General features: G+C 36.3%; 1 protein-coding gene across 1 annotated transcript in view; it reads right to left on the bottom strand.

The window, feature by feature from the left end:
- Nucleotides 1–23250, bottom strand: part of LOC135208300 (uncharacterized) — a 213486-nt gene that overhangs the window by 29913 nt on the left and 160323 nt on the right. The window contains 14 exon segments of the mRNA XM_064240403.1: nucleotides 3330–3478; nucleotides 3724–3908; nucleotides 4070–4209; nucleotides 4762–4974; nucleotides 5676–5821; nucleotides 6142–6263; nucleotides 7405–7522; nucleotides 7647–7772; nucleotides 7884–8019; nucleotides 8309–8586; nucleotides 8815–9027; nucleotides 13789–13979; nucleotides 14867–15119; nucleotides 16045–16107. Of these exon segments, the coding sequence (XP_064096473.1) occupies nucleotides 3330–3478; nucleotides 3724–3908; nucleotides 4070–4209; nucleotides 4762–4974; nucleotides 5676–5821; nucleotides 6142–6263; nucleotides 7405–7522; nucleotides 7647–7772; nucleotides 7884–8019; nucleotides 8309–8586; nucleotides 8815–9027; nucleotides 13789–13979; nucleotides 14867–15119; nucleotides 16045–16107 (2333 nt within the window).

The following is a 23250-nucleotide window of genomic DNA, read 5'->3' as shown; positions in this document are numbered from 1 at the left end:
TATACAATATACAAACAGCACAAGGCATTTATTTGAAAGGAAAGTAATAAAAGCATTAAGAGAAAAAAATGAGATGACATAAGTTTAGTTCTTAAATGAAGTGGGATTGTAATTTAATGGGTTAATGTTAATTTAGATTTGACTGATTATCACTCACTTTAATATGTTAATTGCTAGTATACTTGCATTACGATATTCCTTATGCTCTTCTTGTCATTCCTATTTTTATTATTACTTATTGTTAAGTGTTTGCTAACAAGATATGTACATTATTTACAGTAAGGAAGGTATAATGAATAAATAGAACACTATTGCGTATGTACAAAAGTCTGATGCTATTGCTGGGAAATAAATCTCATTGCAGGCAAAAAAAAAAAAAAATATCACCATGATCTATAATTCTGCCTACCTATGCAAAATGGAATTTACAAGAAAATATAAAAAATATATCATTCTTAGCTTATCATAAGGAACTGCAGTTTGTGACTTTTCAATTTGTTAAACAACTAAAGCTGTTTTATTTGTATTCACCACTAACGGACAAAAATTCAAGAAAAACAACATTACAGTACCTAAATCATTATTTGTATTATTTCATTAAAATCACTGTACTATAATTTTTTTTATTTTAACTCAACATCAGTTCCTACTTAAAGATTCCTTCAAACAAACAAATGAGCAAGTTCAGTTGCAAGTCTTTTTTTATATAATGAAAACAAACTTGTTTTAAAACTGATTGAAGTGTAGGCCAAATGTACAGGTATACTATCTTTCTTTAATGTTAAATTACAGTACGCAATCCAGGTAGTACATCAATTCAACACTAGGATACCGAGTGATTTAAATCTTCTTCATCAACTTTGAGAACACACAGCTACAAGGTAATCTTATCTTTGAAGTTAGAATGTTTTTGTAAAATTACGCAAATTAATAACAGCTGCTCTACAAAACTCTTCACCTGCTAGTCACTTTTTTTCACCAAGATTGTGATTTGGTAGCCTGCAAGACTATATTCCTACTGACATTGAAAATGCATTTGCAACTGAATAGAAATCTATTTCACGTCTTAGGAACCTCTAATTCAATTTATAAATGTTAAAACATCTTTTGTCATACTGAAGGTCTTTTCTACCATACAAATAAAATATTCTAATTTTTATTCACAGGCATTAATAGAACTTGTTTTAAATTATTTTAGTCTGCAAATGAGGATCCCAGTTTAGGGATAAGCTAAAGAAAAATTGCTATATCCCTAATCATGTCCAATAAAGTGAAATACCATGTGATGTATTGTACTGCATTATATTAGTAAGACGTAACTCCTTGAATTATATGAATCATTACCAATAGCTACACTATCTCCAGAAAACGTGCATATGTTAGTCATGAAGATAAAGAGCATTTTGGACACCAACCCACATTCTTCAAAGTAAGCACTTCTCTTTTTGCTTACTTTAATTCTTTATAAACTATATAAAAAAAATATTTTAAACCAGGATCTGTGCTAAAATATAACCCTCACAACATAAATTTTAATATGTTTATACTTATTACTGGGATTAAACAGACTCTCGAGTGAAAAACAAAGGGGATAGCAACTATGGCCTGGTTGGTATCTCCATGGCTTCCACTCAAGGGTTTGTTCCCAATGTGCAGCAGAAATTTGCTTTTATTCCACACATGGGCGTGATAATTTCCTTGCTTAAAAGCTAAACTGTCAACTTCAATACACAAAATAAAAAGAAAATAAAATACCATAAATTTGCAAAATGAACAATCTTGAAAATCTAAATGAAATCATGTTTACTTTTCACATCTCAACAAATACAAAGATTAAAAGCAAGTTTCCCCTAGAAAAATTACTCAATCTGAGATGAGACAAGTGCCAATAGCTGTTAGGCTCCATCATACTGACACCTCATCTAGCAGGTACATATATGATTCATCATTTGTCTCTATTCTAGTTGGCATAATTGAACTCTTTTAACTCATGATTACTCAACTTTTTCCTCAGCATAATTAATACAAAGGTTCTTTGATAATGATTACCAATTAGCAAAAGATGTAGATACAAGCACAATGTTTTCAGAATAATGTTATCCTCAAAATCTTTATTGTTACCTTCATCGAGTTTAACCATACCTCTTGAGTTACATTACTTAAGTTTCATAAGGTTAACAACTTTAACTTCTTATTCAGCATCAGAACTACTTCACATACTGTGCTCCTGAAAGATTTCAAGTGAATGCTTATATGTGACCCTACTTTCAAGCAGTCAGTTACATGGTGATGATATGACACTCCCAAGAAAAGACATGTGTAAACTTCACACCCTGAAACTTCGTCCAAAAGGAATTCTATAAATTTTGTCATTTATTATCAGAAGTTAATGGAAGAAATTCCTAGATTTGAATCAGCATTGTGCTAAACTATGATAAGTTTTGTATTATACAAAATGTAGGCCACAAATAAATAACCACAATATATATTTACACAGCTGATGTGGGCGCAAAACAAATATATACCATATTGAGTAATAAAAAAGATGAATAAATAGGTCAATGACTTTTTCAGTTTAACGTAGCCTTACAAAGCTGTATCAATTTAATGATACTGTGCTTCTCATTAAAAACCCTTTATTTCATAACACTTCCGTTTTCCTCTGTTTCTTTGCTAATCATCATAAACAATGAAAGTTATATTAATAACCACTTTTTATATTGGAAGTAATATTATCTTTCATATAAAAGTTGAGAAAGATTTTGAGCAGCCAGTATAGAGAAGCCTAAAAGCTATATGTACTGTGTAAACAACCTTGTGCAATATAACCAGAACCATAGATGTGGGCACCTTGGTAGTACTGTATATCATACTAATGGTCCTCACAAATATGCTGAGAAGTTGACAACAGTCCAGCCATGACAAACCAGGTGTCCTTATAAATATCATAAGAGCTACCTTAAACCAACAGAGACTCATTTAATTTTTTTCCCACCAAAAGTATTTGCCTAAAATATTCATGTCTCAGAAACCCACAATCTCCAAAAAAAAAAAAAAAATTCAAAACATGAAACTGGTAAACAGATAATGAAAAACACAAACAAACCGTGCCTGATTATAAATAATTTTGTAAATATAGGTACAAAAAAAACCACAAATAATAACATTACAAATAGACACTCAATAACTGAGAGGATAAAATCAAAGGCATTATGGAATTCACTGCCTTACCAAGGAAATGGTATATGACCAGTTCAAGAGGCTCTTAGCACCATGTTTTCTTGAGACCTTTGAGGCTTCTATTATGTGGTAGAAAACTAACAACATACCTCTGGGCTTCTTCCAGTTCTTTCTTCTTTTCTTCATCTTCTGCAAGTCTAAGAGCCTCTTCCTCCCTCTGCCGTCTCTCTTCTTCTAATCTTTCTCTTCGTCGTTGCTCTTCCTCTATGCGTTTCATTTCCCGTAAAGCATTGGCAACCTGTACATATTTTTTGTTTTTACTCTTCCATCACAATGCCTGCTTTTATTACTCAATAGGTAACATATAAAGTTCTCCAGGAGATATTAAGAAATAAGTAATATATAGATATCAACACACAGTAAACTGCAATTCTAATTTAATATACAGTAAGCAATAAATTCATGGACATTACTTAATAAAACTGTGAATAAACATAAGTCTCCTAGAAAAGGTTTTCAGCAATTGTATGAATGTCTACTTACTTCCCGAGCAAACATTCCTCTGACATTGCACTGAATGATTATGACAGCTCTTCGCATTCTGATGAAAGCAAGGCGCTGCTTCCAGCCACGGTAGTAATTCTGAATGGTCAAACATGCAGCATGTATCCTATTATACTCTGTGGAGAAAAATAAGATAAATCTTTCGTAGATAGTAATGCAGTTTTCTACTTCGTTAATACCTCCAGTTCAGAGAAACACTCCTGTATGTAAAAAATTGAAAACTCTATCATTCGTTTCACAAAATTGTCTACTTTTCACTCATGAAAACATGAAAACTAAAGGAGAATGACCAACCTTTCCTATGTCTGTGCATCCGGTAAAGTGCCTTGAATCCTGATTGCTGCTGCAATCATAACGGTTTGCCTCCTGTCCTCCAAGGGCTCATAAACTTTCTGACGAATGAAAACTTTGGTCTTTCCTATCTGCCATTCTTTGGGAGGCAAATTCTGATTCTTCATGAGGTCACTATCAAATAAAATGCATCATATGTAATTCACAAAAACTTCCTGAAATTTGTATTACTATAACCAAATACTGAAAATTGACATAAAAGTACTATGTACTATGTCTAAGAGATCTTGATTTCAGAATGAAGCTTTAAGAATACTAGGAGTTACAGGGCAGGAAAGAGTTAGAAGTTTCACATTTATATGAGATAACGATGAAAGGGAGAAGGAGATGGATTGGACATGACATTACACTAGAAGAGTTGGAAGACCCAAACCTACTTGGAAGAATATGTGAAGGGAGGCAGGAGATCAATGAGGATTTGTGGAAGATGAAGCATAGAAAGACAAAGTGGCCGAAATTCAGAGGCCCTTAGTTTACAATACTGGAGGAGATAATGATGATAAGTGTATACTATATTAACCACAACCCATATAAATTACGGCATACAAACAAGAACACTTGACATGATTATATGGCTTTCCAAAAATGAATACTATTGAAGTTTTAAAAAAAACAAGAAAAGTCAACAAAGAAATACGAGCCATAATAAAAATACAAGGTACTCACCAAACATGTTGCTTTGTGTCAGGATATCTTCTCTTTTTGTGGAGACAGAAATATCTGGTAATGAATTCTTCGTATTTCATGTGAATTGGGAAACCCTCCTTACGAATTCGGATAATATCATTCATGCCTAGGTATCGCAGTTGATCAAGCACCATCGCTTCGTCATACATGTCAGCAGCTTTGTTCTTATTGGGCTTAATACAACGGACATACCTGGAGGGAGCAAGTCAGTAATGCTGAAGATTGCAACAATAACAGCCCTCATAATGATATAATATGAAGTTGAAAAAAAAGGAAAATAAAACAGATATAATGATAGTTACTGATAGGTCACAGAATGCCCAGGCACTATGGGAACTACCAAGATCCCGTGACCAGGTACAGATGCCAATAGTCCCTGAATCACACAAGTTTTTTATTATTTTACCAGATTTCCAGCTGGCGCTAGAAAATTTATCCTGATCTTAAGACCGAAGGTTTGTTTCACATATGAACAATGATGGTTTATGTACAACTTTATTTTACCAAGGTTTTTCCATTTCATTTGTTTATTCCTTTATTCCTTTTCTTGATTTAAATCTCATACAGGTTTTACTCATAGTTTTTTTTTTTATAAGAAAAATAGCTTCTAATTCCCTAAACTGTACTACAGCAAAGTGTAAGTGAAAAAAGAAAGGAAGGCCCCTATTCATTGAATATTCAAACACTACAGTAAGCCAAAACAATAAAATGAAAGATGAAAGCTTAGTAAATTTTCATTACACAAGTGCTTTGTTAACAGGCAAAATAAACAGATAACTGATATAAAGATCATTCAACCTTTCCAAGTTACAATCCAGCATTAGAAATTGGCCTACAGAATAATTGTAAAGTTAAAAATCTTCAAAAGAATGAATAGAAAAATTCATATTTACCATGGGTTTGTTGACTGCAAAACATCAACCAGTGCCTGCAGCTGGTTACGGAAAGCATCCGAGACAGTTGGTTTGCCTTTGGTGGTGCCTCTGGAGATAGTGCTATGAATGGCACCCATCCTTGCAATTGTGCATCCAAGCAAGTCCTGCAGTCATTTAAAAAATGAAGTAAAATACCTAAGGATAACAAAATAACAGCCATCATAGTTTTAACAGTGCTCTTATGAGACCTGCTATCTCATGTAGAAGAAGATATAGTTAATTGTGAATGGCTATGGGTTAAAATGAGGTCTGGAAGCTAGAAAATTAGGTAAAATATAAAAACTTATACAAAAGAAGAAAACAGAGAATGTTATTCTTTAGTCTTTACATATAAATATCTATGCAAATAGTCCTGAAATATTAATTAAAACTTCCAATACCATTGAGAGGACTTCCATGATTTGACTGAACATAAATTCCTTACCTGGAATCTTGTCAGGTCCGACACAAATTTATTTTCTGATTTATTCATCAGTTCGAAGAAGACGTCTTGCTGGGTATCCCTATTTTTGTCAACAAACCCTTTCACTGTATAAATCACTTTGCCTGAAAACGAAAAATAGCTTAAACATAAGACAAATACAAACATTTAGTAGTTATTTACTGAATTTGCATGTCTTGTCACATTCTAAATGACAGTGGCTATTCAAGTGTACTTTTGTCCATACAGTTATTGAGTTGAGTTGAATATAACATTTAGGCCAAAGGCGAAGCACTGGGACCTATGAGGTCATTTAGCACTGAAATGGAAATTGACACTAAAAGGTTTAAAAGGTGTAACAGGAGGAAAACCTGGCAGTTGCAATATGAATAAAGTGTTAAGAGAGGGTGGAAAACAAGATGAAGAAAGACAATATGAAAGGAGGTACAGTAAAAGGAACGAAAGTGGTTGCAGCTAGGGGTCGAAGGCACGCTGCAGAGAACCTTACGTAATGCCTACAGTGCACCACATGAGGTCCACTGACGGAACTAACCCCTATAGGGCATACAGTTATTGAAAGAGCGTGAAGATATTTTGGAAAGCAGTGATGTATATTTCTCTTTACACCTACTAGTCATGTTGGACCATTTTCAAATCATACAGACATGAATAAACGTATGGTCAAAGTGGGCCACATCTGAATCATGCAGACATTGCTTGTATATCCTCCTTACAGTACAGTACATATATCAAAATTACCCTCACTGATATCTTTTCTTATTCAAGAACTAAAATTACTGTTATGATATTAGAATAAGGGACGTTTTAGACCAGAGAAATTGCATGACCAAGAAATACATTCTGATTGCAAAATCAAGACTTCATAAAATTCTATATAAGAAGGAAAACTCAACAAAGCTACTGGACTAACTCAGTCACTGGGCATCTTATATTTCCAGAGAATATGATGTTGATCATGATTTTACTGTCTACCTAACAGTATCTATCAAGAACACCTCGATTTTCCTGCTTTCTGACAAGCATCTTCTTCCCAATACAGGTACTTGAATTTCAACATTCAACCATAAAAGTATTATGTATTTTCTAATGCTATTCAATTGCAAAACCATATCAGCTCATTAGGGGCCAAGGAAGCTTAATTAACTCAAAATCCCCTCAAGGGCATCACAAATCTATCCCTACAAAAAAGTTTGATGTTTAATTAGTACAAATAGAAAGAAAAACCCCTGAAAATATCATTATTACCTGCATAGTGATTAATACCAAACTCCACTTCCCATTTTCTTCTATCTTCTCCCTTGATGTAATTTGCATGCGTCTCAAACTCCTGGTGCAACTTCGTCAGGTAAGACTTATCTGATCCCTAAAGAGACCATAAGTTTTGTAATGCACATCAATTATATTACAGGAAAAATGTAATCCGACACTATAATTCACAATACAAGATACAGTCATTAAATTTAAAAGAAAATGGATGGTCAGTATACCTTTGGCATTCGACACTCCTCTGACAAAAGTTTCAGAATGCATCTGGGTGGCTTTTCCATGAGCTCAAGGCACTCAGTATTGTCAGTGAATGTGATGTGTGAAAACTTGATCTCTTCTTGTTGGTACTGAAAAGTAAAAGCAATCATGTTATTCAACTCTCTATGCTTAAAAGGTGTGCATGTACTAGTCAAGGAACTAGATCAAAGTATCAGGAAATACTACAAAATGGCACTTACAATTTCTTGCTCTAATGCAAATACGTAATGGTTGAAAAATTTGTGCAGTTTTTCGTTGGTGTAGTTAATACAAAGCTGTTCAAAGGAATTCACAGCAAAATTCTCAAAACCGAAAATGTCCAAGACTCCAAGGAACCTGAAAAAATAAATCACCTTAAACATGCTGTTATTCCACCCATTATAATCAATATATGAAAGTACTCTCCTTATAAGTTTACATGTGTAGAAAAACTGTATAGAAGATAAAATATATAGTACAGTACTGCACTTTAAACATATTAGGTATCAATATGTGATTTTACTATTTTAGAACAAGGAAAAACTATACAAAGCATTTATTTTCATATGGAGAGCCACACAAAGCCAAGAAAAAAAATCATTCTTTGAATTACTGGAGATAATCTGGAACAATGAAATACAATTACCTAGTCTGATCCTGTCCAGGGTTTGTGCATTTATTAATATGATCGACCAACCAGGCAAAAGTGCGGGAGTAAAGTGCTTTTGCCATGGCATGCCTGTTTTCTCGAGCTTCAGCAAGCTTAAGGGGGATGTGGGTTATGTTGCCTCTGATATTAATTTGTCTCTGAAGAACAGTGCCGAGAAGATCCTCCTCTTTCAGCCCAAGCAACCCAGATACTATTGTCAGGATCTCTTTATCTTTGTCTGTTAGTTCGCAGTTCTCACCATCAATATCAGCAAACTAAAGGAAGAGAAAAGCTTTGAAAATCCTCTTTAGTGCAGCCAAACGGAGTGCAGTAATATCAAGCTAAATAATAAGACAAATTAACTGTTATTAGAACTATTGGGCATCAATATTTGTCATACACTGGATATATCAAATGTATTGTTCATATTCTGAATACTGTAGATATCAAATGTATTGTTCATATTCTGAATATACTGTACTACTAATATTCAGTATGCATACCTCTAAGTTGCCAAGCCACAGGATGGCAGCTAATGTCCCGTATATTCCGTCACATATGTCCTGTGGTACATGGAGCACATTAAATGCCAAGCGGAGCGCATCAAATTTCCTGAGATCATCCACTCCATCTATTGTAATGCAGCCAGACTGGTTCAAATAGGTGTAAAATTCAGCAGGTCGCAGGTGAAACTGATCAGCTATCTCCTTGTTGCTCTGTAAAGCATGGATACAGTTTGATAAAACTGAGAAAACCCTGCTTATAAGCTTATCAAATTCTTTTTAAACCTGTACAGTACAAACTACAATGTCTAAATTCAAAGGGTTACACAAACTACAGATAATGCTGCTTAGGCAATTCAAACGCTAAGAAAAAATTTTGTTTACGTAGTGGCATTCCACCTATACAACTGTCTAAACACAAATGGTAATCATAGAAAAACATAGAAAATCATGCATTATATATATATATATATATATATATATATATATATATATATATATATATATATATATATATATATACACATATATACACACACACACACACACACACACACATATATATATATATATATATATATATATATATATATATATATATCTATATATCTATATATCTAAATATATATATATAATATATATATATATATATATATATATATATATATATAGATATATATATATATATATATATATATATATATATATATATATATATATATATATATATAAAAATATATATATATATATATATATAAATATATATATATATAAATATATATATATATAAATATAATATATATATAATATATATATATATATATATATATATAAAGATATATATATATATATATATATATAAAATCTCCAGGGGATGTCCATGATACAACGATTAAAACATCAATTTATTCTAAGAAACGTTTCGCACATGAAATTCTCTGTGCATCATCGTCTGTAACAAAGATAAAGACACATTTATAAATAACAAAACAATAACAAAAAGTGTAACAGGAATTCACATATATTAAAAAATAGTTCTTTAAAAATTACATAAAAAGAACAAAGTAAAAATGAAAAAAAAACACAGGTTCAAAAAAAAGAGGACTGCTTAAACCACCAACCGTTTCCATTTTTTAATATATGTGAATTCCTGTTTACACTTTATTGTTTGTTATTTATAAATGTGTCTTTATCTTTCACAGACTGATGATGCACAGAGAATTTCATGTGCGAAACGTTTCTTAGAATAAATTGATGTTTTAATCGTTGATCATGGACATCCCCTGGAGATTTTATATGTGTATTCACTGACCTGCTATATATATATATATATATATATATATAATATATATATATATATATATATATATATATATATATATATATATATATACAGTCAGCGCCATTTGTATTGAGAATTTTTGGAATTCTCAATCATTTTGTTGTTTTTTGGACCTGTATCATATTTCTCGCAAAAAAATCAGCCGGGACAAAATGACTGTTTGGCACATTTTACTTAACCACCCATGCACTACTGGTGAAAATTTCAAAGAGTTAGTACCAATTGTCAGCCATAAGGAGTGCATTTCTTTTGACAGCGGTCCACATATTTCGTTTTTGTGCTTTTGTGTGCAGTGAGTGTTGGCGTCTACCACGCCCTTAGAGTGATGTCTGGTAAAAATACCAGCCATGATAATATTGAGAGAATTGTTGAACTACATAAAGTTGGTAAAAGAAACCGAGAAATTGCCGAAATTACTGGTGTTAATGAGAAGACAGTGTCACGACTACTCCAAAAATGGCGTCAGGCTGGATCTGGTGATAACGTTCCCGAACACAAACACGGCAGGGGTAGGTCTTTCAAGATTCCTACGAAGACTTTAAGGCTTTTAAGGCATCAGTTTGGACCTTCCCAATCCTTCAATTACTGCAAAGGAATTAAGAAAGAACCCTAAGCTCCTTAGAAATGTCTCTGTCAGGACAATTCAGCGCAACATCTAGAAGTGTCTAGAATATTCCAAGGTGAAAGCGCGAGTCAAGCCCCTCATGACTGCTAAGCAACATCGCCATCGTGTTCAATTTGCCAAGGACCATAAGGACTGGGACCTTGTACAGTGGCATAAGGTCCCCTTTGGACTGATGAAGTAACGTTCTGCGTCAGTGAGAACAAGGGCACGAAGATTTGGAAGTCACGCACTTCTTCAGCGTGTGACCCGCAGCTTACCGTGACCAGCGTTAAGCATCCACCCTACCTCATGGTGTGGGGCTCCTTTGGCTACGGTGGACTAGGGAATCTTGTCATGCTTCCTAGATGCCAAACGCTTAATCTGAGCGTTATATTAAGCTGCTAAAAGACAATTTAGCAGTCTTTCGCCAAAACCGGCTGTGAGATCCTTCAGCAGGACGGCGCCCCTTGCCACACCTCAAGGGCATCCAAAAGGTGGCTCTCTGACAACGAGGTTGAATTTATGCATGACTGGCCTGGCCAATCGCCTGATCTGTCCCCCACAGAAAACCTTTAGGGAATCTTGAAACGCCTCCTTCGTAAGGAGGATACGTCGACAATCCCCAAGGTTGAGATTGCAATAAGGAAGGTCTGGGGGGAAATACCCCTTGCCCACTGTCAGAACTTGGCTGATAGTCTTCCACAGGGACTCCAAAAGGTCATCAAGTCCAAGGACTTCCCCATCAGGAAGTAGCAATAACGGCATAAGTGTTAAAGTATTTTTTTTTTTAATTTTTATGAATTAAATTTATTTTTTCTGCAAGCTAATTTCTCTTTTCTCAGTACAAATGGCGCTGACTGTATATATATATAATATATATATATATGAATAACTTGATCACTAAGTATATAAAACGTGATGCTATGTATAAATAAAGGTTTTTGCCATGAAGAAAAAAAATTGAAAAGCGAGATAGCCAAGCACTTTCGGTCTAGTTCGACCCTTTACTCAGGCACAACTGATCTTACAGAGGAAAAACAGTCCAAGTAGGCTTAATATCCAAACTGACACTACAAGATTAGCAATACACACCTTGGAGGATACACACACGGTCAACAGATGATTCATCCAGAAAACAATACATTTTGAAGAAACAAGGAGGCATATACAACTTATTACCATGAAATTTACAAAAATGTTCCCCAAAAAAATTATTAATGAAAAGGCGCAAAAAAAAATATAAATATATCGAGCAAGAGAGAAATATAAATATATCGGGCAAGAGAGAGAGAGAGAGAGAGAGAGAGAGAGAGAAACAATAACTATATCACACTTGTCCCCTTAAAATGGTACAGATATGTAGATGACATCTTAGTAGTCTTACCTGTTGATATTGATGTAAATGATTTATTGTCTAAATTGAATAATTTTGGTTTTGCCATCATAAAATTCACTGTTGAAATTGAAAAATAACAATGTCATACCTTTCCTAGATGTATTAATACATAGAGAATCTTTCCAATGTAAATTCAGTATTTATAGAAAACCCACAAATCATTTAACATATGTACATTTTTATTCTGGGCACCATCTTAATATTAAAATTTCAATTTTTTCTTCTATGTTCCTAAGTGCTTTGCGTATTACGAGTCCACTATATCTTGACCAAGAAATAGATACATAAAAAAGATAGGAAACTATCTCTGCTACACACCTCATTTAATTGATTTATGTTATCAAAAAGCTCACAAAAAGTTTTATAGTGTTGCTATTAATGAAAAAGAAATGCCTAAAAATGTACTTAGCTTACCTTACTTTCGTGGATTTGAAACCATAAAATCAATATTTAAATCGTTTAATGTTAATGTAGTGTTCTCTTATTATTATGACTAAAGATATGCTAATTAAGAATAGTCCCGTAACAAATAATAACATCATTTACAAAATTCCTTGTAAGGATTGCCCATCGTTTTACGTTGGTCAGTCAAGTAAAAATTTATGTGTACGTATTAAGCAGCATATATATTCAGTTAGAACAGCCCAGACTTCAAATGCACTGTTACCCATCGAGTGAAAAATCTCATTGTATTAATCGGGATGATACCTCTGTAATTGCTAGATCTAATAATTGTTTCAAGAAATTTACTGGAATTTACTGGAATCAGCAACTATACAAATTACTAATAAAAACAACCTAAATCTTAGTCCAGGAATGTACCATTTGGACCTGTATATTTGTAAAATGTTTATGAAGGACCTTAAAATAAACGAACTACTAATAAATTAGTCCCACATGTATATAGTTATTATTTCTCTCTCTCTCTCTCTCTCTCTCTCTCTCTCTCTCTCTCTCTCTCGCTTGATATTCTCTCTCCCTCTCTCTCTTGCTCGATATATATTTATTTATTTTTTCGTCTTTTCATTAATAATTTTTTTGGGGAACATTTTTGTAAATTTCATGGTAATAAGTTGTATATGCCTCCTTGTTTTTTCAAAATGTATTGTTTTCTGGATGAATCATCTGTTGACCGCGTGTGTATCCTCCAAGGTGTGGCAGCCTAAAAATTCGCTTATACTGCCTGCCCTCAGGTGTTTCCTCGTTTCTGTAGAGTGAAATAGACCTTATTGCTAATCTTGTAGTGTCAGTTTAGATATTAAGCCTACTTGGACTATGTTTTTTCCTCTGTAAGATCAGTTGTGCCTGAGTAAAGGGTCGAACTGGACCGAAAGTGCTTGGCTATCTCTCTTTTCATTTTTTTCCTTCGTAGCAAAAACCTATATATATATATTATATATATATATATATATATATATATATATATATATATATATAGATATATATATATAATATATATATATATATGTGTGTGTATATATATTATAATATATATATATATATATTAATATTTTTAATTGCAGCTCAAAACAGAACTTGAAATCTCAAGTTTAGGCCACGAAATCCACTAAAACCATATCAGCATATTTGAGTGGAGTGACATTACAGTCGTATTCCCAATCTGCCACAAACCTTCGCAGCGGCAACCAGCTGATAGAAGACATGGTAGTTGCGCTCCTGTGGGCCCTGGAAAGTTATGCGCGACTGCTCCAGAAGATAGTCCTGCATGACGCAGCCCTTGATGTGCCATGAGGAATCAAAGCACACCTGCATGAACTTCCCGAAACGGCTGGAGTTGTCATTTCTTACGGTCTTGGCGTTACCTGTGGGCCGGGAAAAGAAGAATGAAATGACAAATTTTCATCTGCGATTAACCGGATCCAGCTAGGCGCTAGAAAATTATCCTATTGTTAAGACTGAAGATTTGTTCACGTATGAACAAATGGAATTGTTACCTGGAAGAAGAAGAAGAAGAAGAAGAAGAAGAAGAAGAAGAAGAAAGAAGAAGAAGAAGAAGAAGAAGAAGAAGATTGCAATGAAATTTTACATCATGAACAGATGCACAGAGCTACCTATTCCAGGAAGAAAAGGAAGAGTGGACAGAGAACTGAAAATAATTAGAAAGAAGCTCTCTATATATTAACAAGGAGGACAAAGAAGGGGAGTGAATGATATATGTCAGTTAGAAGAAAGACAAAGAAACATACACAAATATAGAAAGGTACAGTCACCTGCTACATATTAACACACTATTTTCATCAATAATGATGTCAAACTAATTTATAGTAATGACTTTGGGCCATAAAATGAGTGGCATAAAAATTTTAATTTTATAAAGATGACAATAAATGCCCCATAATACTCCAGAAAAAAAGCAAAATATTACATAACTGTACATTTTACCAACATCCATCTTAACCAAAGTTTTTACAAATACAAAATCTAGTCAGTTTACAGAAATAAAGATAACCTGGAAATGTTTGCAAAGAAATCAGAGGGGCAAAATCCTAATACCCTATACCTGCATATCACACAAGGTATCCCCTAATAATCTTGAATGCAACTGAGTTTGACCAACATCAGTTACTTCGTCTACAATAAGAGACACTTGATAGAAACTTAAAACAGATCCAGAAAAGAACCTGAATCAGGTGATTAATAAAGAGTCACAACAAGGCCCAAGAGCCAGTCAACGGAATGAAACGCTCACCGAAAGCTTCGAGAATGGTGTTGGCCTCGAGGATCTGCTGCTCGACCCAGGTCGAGACACCCGAGGTCACGGAGCACAGGTACTGAAGGATGAACTTCGTGGTCTCGGTCTTGCCAGCGCCCGACTCCCCAGAGATGACGCAGGACTGATTCTTGACGGATCTCTTGAGGGCGACGAACGACGACTCCGAGATGGCGTAGACGTGAGGCTCCTCCTCCAGGAGCTTGCGGCCCTGGTACCGCATCAAGTTTTCCTGTCGTTGGCAAAAGTGAAATGTGAAAGGTCAATATTGATAGCACTTACATCTCAAAATTTCTGTATGGAATACAATAGGATACAGAATTTAGACCAAAGGTCTGAAACGGAAATTGACAGTAAGAGGGTTTGAAAGGTGTAACAGGAGGAGAACATCGCAGTTACACTATTAAAAAATTGTCAGGAGAAGGTGGAAAGTAAGATGGAAGAAGGAGAATATGAGAGGACGTACAGCAAAAGGAATTAATCGAACTACGGTAGTTTTAAAAAGGCACAATCTCTTAAGAGTGACAATGTAAAATTCTGATAGTTGAAACCACCTTGACAATATGTATGCAGTTTCGATGATACTTTGATAATCTAGTCTCCACTCACAGAAATTAAACTCAAATTGCGTATTGATTGCAATATTCCATAGTGGAGTTCATGCCATGCAAATATTACTCATCCGAGAGAAATTACGTACATCAACAACGTTTTAATTCTGGCAAAAGCACATTCCCGGCAGAAAAATTAGTGCTTCAATATTTACGGCAAACTCAGGAGGTCTGACATGGGTAAAAATTTGTTGCGTCGTGGTACAAAAAGCCAACAGTGAGAGAGAGAGAGAGAGAGAGAGAGAGAGAGAGAAGAGAGAGAGAGAGAGAGAGAGAGAGAGAGTTGAACTGAGTTTAATGTAGAATTCAGGCCAAAGAGCAAGCAGTTGCACTATGAATCAAGTGTTAGGAGAGGGTGGACAGCACGATGGAAGAAAGAGAAGATGGAAGAAAGAGAAGATGAAAGGAGGTTCAGTAAAAGGAATGAAAGTGGTTGCAGCTGGGGCCCAAAGGAATGCTGCAAAAAACCTTAAGTAATGCCTAAAGTGCACTGCATCAGGTCCAATAAATGAAATTCAAAACACGAAACTCTACTATTATACTTACGGGTCCATAGATGTCAAGTTCCTTGTAGGGGTTGACGGCTATGAGGATGCTGCCGGTGTAGGTCTGAGATGATTTCAGTTAAGGAAATAAGCAGATGTTTATCAGTAATATCTTCTTTACTCCATATATATGTCTAGCATCCGTTGCGCTTTTGGGCGCACTGGGAGAACCCATAACTCCTTTAGAAAAAACAGATAAATCCTGGATCCACACCTAGGCACAACACTAAAAACGCATCAGAACTTCCTTGCCTAACTTCTCTAGTAGCGTAAGCTACCTCTGCCAAAGTAGCTATAGTAGATTCACATCAACCGTGCATCTGATGTCTAGGCCCGTCCCTTACGACGCTCCAGATTGGCTGTTAATAAGCCAATCACAGGGCTGGAAACTCTGAGTCTCTCGAGAGAGTTCACGTGGGCGGAATGTACATTCCACCTCTCCTGAGGGATACCTTTGAAAGACATATCCCTCAGGAGCGATGGAACATACATCCTGCCTATGTGAACTCTCTCTCGAGAGAGACTGAGAGTTTCCAGCCCTGTGACTGGCTTATCAACAGCCAATCAGGAGCCTCAAAAGTTACTGGCCTAGACATCAGATGCACGGTTGATGTGAATCTACTATAGTAGCAGGTACTTAGGATAGACCAACTTCTTTGCTACGCTTATCAACTTAAAGAACAGGCGCATAAAATACATACATTATTTCCAAGTGATGTTTTTCATTCAATGGCAATACATCTCTCTCTCTCTCTCTCTCTCTGTTTTAATTCCCCTACCCCGAAACGTATGTCCCCCTCTCATGACAATTTCGTCTGTCACATAATTCTGTCCCTTACAGGGCCGTGTCGAGACGAAGTAGTAATGCGACAATGTGGGCCCCCCCAAACGCCCCTCCCTCCCCACCTCTCTCTCTCTCTCTCTCTCTCTCTCTCTCTCTCTCTCTCTCTCTCTCTCTCTCTCTTATTAGCTGCTGCGCCGTCGCTAAATTGCAATATCATGCCACTGTTTCAGAAGCAAGACATTCAACGGTATCAAAACAAATAACGATTGGCTGTACATACTGCTAAATATTTAAGTAGTAAATTGTTGGTAATACTAAGTAGCAACGATTTGTATTATTGCAACAACTGCTACCGTAAAAAGGTGACTAATAAATAGCACTCAATAGCAATGAGACTATATGGCTTAAGATACGACGTTCTCGTTGGTCTAAATGATGTGGTTGTGATATGAATGACAATGTATAATAAAAGATTAAGTATTCACTCATATACAAATAAAAAACATGAAAAGCTAATAATGTACTTTGATAAAAATAAAAATACATGGAATAGACGATAAAAAAAATCTGAGCCATAGAGAAGAATAATTAACAAATAACTGAGTCGTACGGAAGAATAATTAATGAAATAGAAGAAGAATGAAATCATTGAGAGAGAGAGAGAGAGAGAGAGAGAGGAAAACAACGCAATACTGGACGAACCTTCGCTCCAAAAAATTACTTACCCTGATGAATGAGATTCTACCTTTCCTGTCCACAGTCCTCCTCCTCCCCCCTCGTCCTATCAAACCCCCGCGCCCGCAGTGTCACCTCAAACCTCAGACAGGGAGGAACACACACGCAAGCCGATGCTCAAGCCCTTTTTGCCACGACGGCACTCGTCCCAGGGCAGCATGTATATCGGTGCCATGATTGGTGCCGTGACGGACGAGGCCCATACCAACAGTTTTAGGATAATGAAATGCACTTCCGGTGAGCAGCACGTCAGCTCGCGTCATGCAAGTTTTTTTTTTCAAGTTTTGTAAAATTACTTTTATTTCATTTACGTATTTATTTATTTATTATTAATATTTTGGTTTTGGTTTTTTTTTTAAGTTCTAAGTTTCGTGGTTTTTTTTATTATAATGTTATTGTGCGTCTGGATAAAGAAAAAGAAGTACAAAAAGGAAATTGGTTTCTCTCTTTTGAAGGTAAAATTAATTTTTTGATTTCTAAAGGTAAATAGAAAAATATTAAAACGTAAAATCTTGTTGCAAATCATAATGATGTAATGGAGCCACCTATCAGCTAGAACATCTTATCTATACGTATATTGTAATTGGTTAAGCTCCTGTGTAATGCTAACTATGAAAAGCTCTGTTTCTAAAAAAAAAAAAAAAAAAACTATAATCTTCCTACAAATCACAATTATATAATGGAACCACACATCAGCTAGAACATCTTACCTACACGTATATTGCAATAGGCTAAACTCCTGTATAATGCTAACTATCAAAAGCTATTTCTAAAAAGTTTAACTTTGAAAAAGATGTTTATTTACTGTAATTATAATTCATAAAGACATAAGAAGTCTTTCAACTTCACGAACCAACTTCCTGTTGACAGAAACTGACAATTCTATAGAGACGACAAAGACGAAATCAACCCAGAACTTAAATATCAAAGGCAGTTTTATTTTTTCCTTAAAATATCTCTCTAGGCGGTATTGGAATAAATCAACCAAACTATATTTGACATAAAACTCTCTCTCTCTCTCTCTCTAGACAGAAGGTAGACAAATCATTAGGAGGCGACACTGAATGAACAGTCAAACCTGCTCCTAGAGATATAAGTGAGCACACGATGTCTCCTCTTAGGATGGACTAACAAGTCTTTGAAACATCCTAATCCTTGTAACTCCTTGTAAATCTCTTGATCACGGGGTATCGGGCCATAGGCGCATCTATACGGTTACTTGTTACGGAGAGAAAAAAAAAAAAAAAAAACAAGGCCATTTTCCTTTTAAAAAGGAACTTTTAAAGATATCTGGGATATATATATATATATATATATATATATATATATATGTATATATATATATATATATATATATATATATATATATATATATATATATATATATATATACACTAGCTGATTACCCGCCCGTTACATTGGTCCGTGTAACCCAGAGCTATATATATATATATATATATATATATATATATATATATATATATATATATATATATATATACACATATAAAATATATAAATATAATATATAATACAAAATATATAATAATATATAATAATCTCTCTCTCTCTCTCTCTCTCTCTCTCTCTCTCTCTCTCTCTCTCTCGCTCCTTTCTCTTACTCTCTCCTTCATTCTCCAACAATCACTGTCTCTTACCTCTTTCTTCTCAGTAATACCAACTCTGTCTGTCTGTCTGTCTGTATGTCTTTTTCCTCTTTCTTTTCCCTAACACCCGGTCTACTCTCTCTCATTTTCTCTCTCTGTCAACCCCCTTCTAGAACCACCCTCTTTGATGTCATTGATGTTTACCCTACGGTATTCTTTTCCAAATGGTATGTCATATGTATACAGAAATTTGTAAAGTAACTAAGTCTACGGGCATAGCCAGCCCCGTTTCATGGGCAGAACCGGCTCTGTTTCACGGAATCCCTTCTCACCCTTCGGAGAGGGGGAAGTAGAAATTTTGGGAGCCCGGGCTCCCGAACATAGGTCTCGACCTTCCCGGGGTGGACACCCATCTCCGTTCCGAATCTCAGTCCCGTCAGACCGACGGCCCGGGCGCCCATACCAATTATATATACACCAGAAATACATATCTCTAACCCATCCGTGGAATGCCCGAGAATCAAACTCGCGGCCACCGCCGTGGCAGGTCAAGACCATACCGACCAAGCCACCGAGGCGCTTGAAGCTGGAGAGCGCCTCCTATGCTCTCGAATGCTTGCACCACCCCTTCCCAGCTGTGATGCAATATGCAAGCGTTCAGCATCATTCATTCTGCAAGGGCAAGCACTAAGGAGGGGGAGGGGGAGGGGAGAGGGGGTTGGGGTGGGGTCCCAGGTTGCACAGGTAAGTTGCAGGGATTTATGATGATGCATGTTTCAGAAGTATGGGGCAGTCAAGATACCTGTATGGAGTTGAAAGGTCGGGAAGGCCTGCTTTATACATGGTAGGACGTGATCACGTAATGATGTGTACAGGAAATAAGTATTATTATTGTGTTCGCCATTTCTATATCTATCTACATCAAAAATATCTATCAAGCTTCATTTTTGTCAACACACTACAAAAATCCATCAACAGTAGAGACAGCAACATTAATATTCATCAAAATCGATGGATGTCTGAGAAATCCCGACTTAAGTCTTGCATTTGACAATTACCAGCACTACAAACGAAACCCCGTAGAGAGGTGGTACCGTCAGTGGACCTCATGCGTTGCACTGTAGGTATTACTTAAGGTTCTTTAAAACGTGCCTTCCTTAGGCCCCTAGCTGCAGCAACCACTTTCGTTCCTTTTACTACCTCCTTTCATCTTCTCTTTCTTCTATCCTGCTCTCCACCCTCTCCTAACACTTGATTCATAGTGCAACTGCTTTGAGGTTTTCCTCCTGTTTACATCTTTCAAACCTTCTACTGTCAATTTCTATTTCAGCGCTGAACGACCTCATAGGTCCCAGTGCTTGGCCTTAATTCTATATTCAACTCAACTCAACTACAAAGGAAAGAATTCGATGACGTCAAATATCTACTACTCACAGCTTACAAGGAACAACAGCTCTTAATTTTATAGCATCACAAAAATAATTATAAAACTAGAAAAAAAAAGAGAAAAAAAATACAAACGTAAAAGTATGGCTATACAGGAACGTGTACAGGACGTGTACTACCGGCATAACAAAGCACAAACAGAACGTGTACGGTATACGAGAATTCCTAATAGACCCCAACCATGCTGTGTACGTCCTGGGAAACACGTGACACTATGTCTCAGCATACTCTAGTTCGAGCCAGCGCCTGGATGGGTGCCCGCATAAACCCACCAGATACTGCAGACGCATAAAGTACCGTGACAGCTACTGAATCTTGCGACCAATCTCGGAAGTTACGGTGGGAGAGGTAGTGGGTTACAATGAGGCCTCAGAACCAAATGAATAAGTGATTCTCTCTCTCTCTCTCTCTCTCTCTCTCTCTCTCTCTCTCTCTCTCTATCTTAACGGCTACAGGCTAATGCATGAAGGAAGAGGGCCAGGAAAGACAGGAATGACCGATTTATTCATGCATAATTAAAAGGACAAATTGGCGTCAGAGCCACTGAGAGAGAGAGAGAGAGAGAGAGAGAGAGAGAGAGAGAGAGAGAGAGAGAGAGAGTACTTAAATTCAGCTTCCAAAAGGGGAGACATTAAAGTACATTTAACTTTTGTTGACGACAAGGTATATACTCCACGCAAAGAGAGAGAGAGAGAGAAGAGAGAGAGAGAGAGAGAGAGAGAGAGTACTTAAATTCAGCTTCCAAAAGGGGAGACATTATAGTACATTTAACTTTTGTTGACGACAAGGTATATACTTCACGCAAAGAGAGAGAGAGAGAGAGAGAGAGAGAGAGAGAGAGAGAGAGAGAGAGAGAGAGAGAGAGAGAGAGAGAGAGAGAGAGAAAGCTAGTTCTTAAATTCAGCTTCCAATTCGTGACCCTATTTAATTTTATTTTCATAAGTGATCTCTTCTTTCTGCATTTCCCATTAGCTACCATCCGTTACTTCTTTCTAATGAACACCTTAATATTCTTGTGTCACACGGATAGGGTTCGTCTTCTCAGTAATAATAATAATAGAGTGACGTTACAAGGAGTTACAAGGATTAAGATGTCTCAAGGACTTGTTAGTCCATCCGAGGAGACATCGTGTGCTCACTTATCTGTAGGTGCAGGTTTTACTGTGCATTTTACAGTGTTCTAATGATTTTGTCTAGCTTTCTTTTAAACTCTTCCACACTGTTGCTGTTTACGACTTTTGGTGGCAGTTTATTCCACGTGTCACATATCTTGTATGTGAAGAAGTTCCCACAATGGGAAAGTATCCCCCATTGATGTCGCAATACCATGGGAAACCAGAGTAGAAGAGAAAAAGAGAGAAAAGACTGATAAGTACCAGGACCTGAAAACAGAAAGAAGGATAAGGGAAATGCTAGTGGAAATTGTACCCATAATCATAGGAACACTTGGCGGCACGATCCAAAGATCCCTGAAAAGGAACCTGGAAAAACTACACTAGATGCAGAAGTAGCTCCGGACTCGTGCAGAAGAGTGTGCTCCTAGAAACAGCACACGTGGTGAGACAAGTGGTGGACTCCTTATAAGGAGGCAGGATGCAACGCGGAACACCCCCACACTATAAAAACCACCCAGTCGAATTGGAGGACTGTGATAGAAAATAATAATAATAATAATAATGATAATAACAATAATAATAATAATAATAATATTTAGAGGGGAGGGGTATCACCTGAGGCTCAACGTAGCCTTAGAATTCAAATGCCTCTTACGAAATTGGTTATAAAATCGAACTAAATACGACCAACGATGACACAAAGTACTTTTATAAAAAATTTCATAGGACTGACCACCCAGGCGACGAAGGGATCTGGTACAATATTCACTCTGAGGGCCCCAAGGCCATAAAGTGGCCGTGCCACGTATCAAACGCCCCCCCCCCCCCCCTTTTTTTTTTTTTTTTTTTTTGGGGGGGGGGGGGGGGGGGCGACGTCGGAGTTCCAACTTTTTCGGAATGTTATGTCCGGACTGGCGTCCACCAGACGGCTATTTTCACAGTCTATAAAACCTCCGTCTGCCTCATTTTCTGGACAGTAAAGTACTTTATACGACCTCAGTCTTACCGCCGATATTGGCTGCTAAAAAGTGCTAAGTCCAGCAGCGAGGTGCTATAGTAGATCCACATCACCAGTGCATCTGATGTCCAGGGCCGTCCCTTACGACGCCCCTGATTGGCTGTTGATAAGCCAATCCCACGGCTGCAAACTCTGTCTCTCTCGAGAGTTCACATAAGCAGGATGTATGTTCCTTCTCTCCTAGGGATACGTCTTTTAACCGTATCTCTCAGGAGAGGTTGAACATACATCCTGCCTATGTGAACTCTCTCTTGAGACTGAGAGTTTTCAGCCCTATGACTGGCTTATCAACAGCCAATCAGGAGCGTCGTAAGGGACTGGCCTAGACATTAAATGCACGGGGTGATGTAAATCTATTAAGGGGGTGATGTGAATCTACTATAGTAGATGTTATTCGAAGTAGTCTCTAAATAATTGTCATAAAAAATTAATTTCATAAACTCCTACTCTGTTGGTTTCCAGGTTTCGCTAAGGCTCTTTGTAGCTTGCATCAGATTAAAGT

Source organism: Macrobrachium nipponense, chromosome 35 (assembly GCF_015104395.2).
Source record: "Macrobrachium nipponense isolate FS-2020 chromosome 35, ASM1510439v2, whole genome shotgun sequence".
NCBI classification, from domain to species: Eukaryota; Metazoa; Arthropoda; class Malacostraca; order Decapoda; family Palaemonidae; genus Macrobrachium; species Macrobrachium nipponense.
Note: the sequence above shows the minus strand (reverse complement) of the source record. Positions and strands in the feature narration are given on the sequence as shown.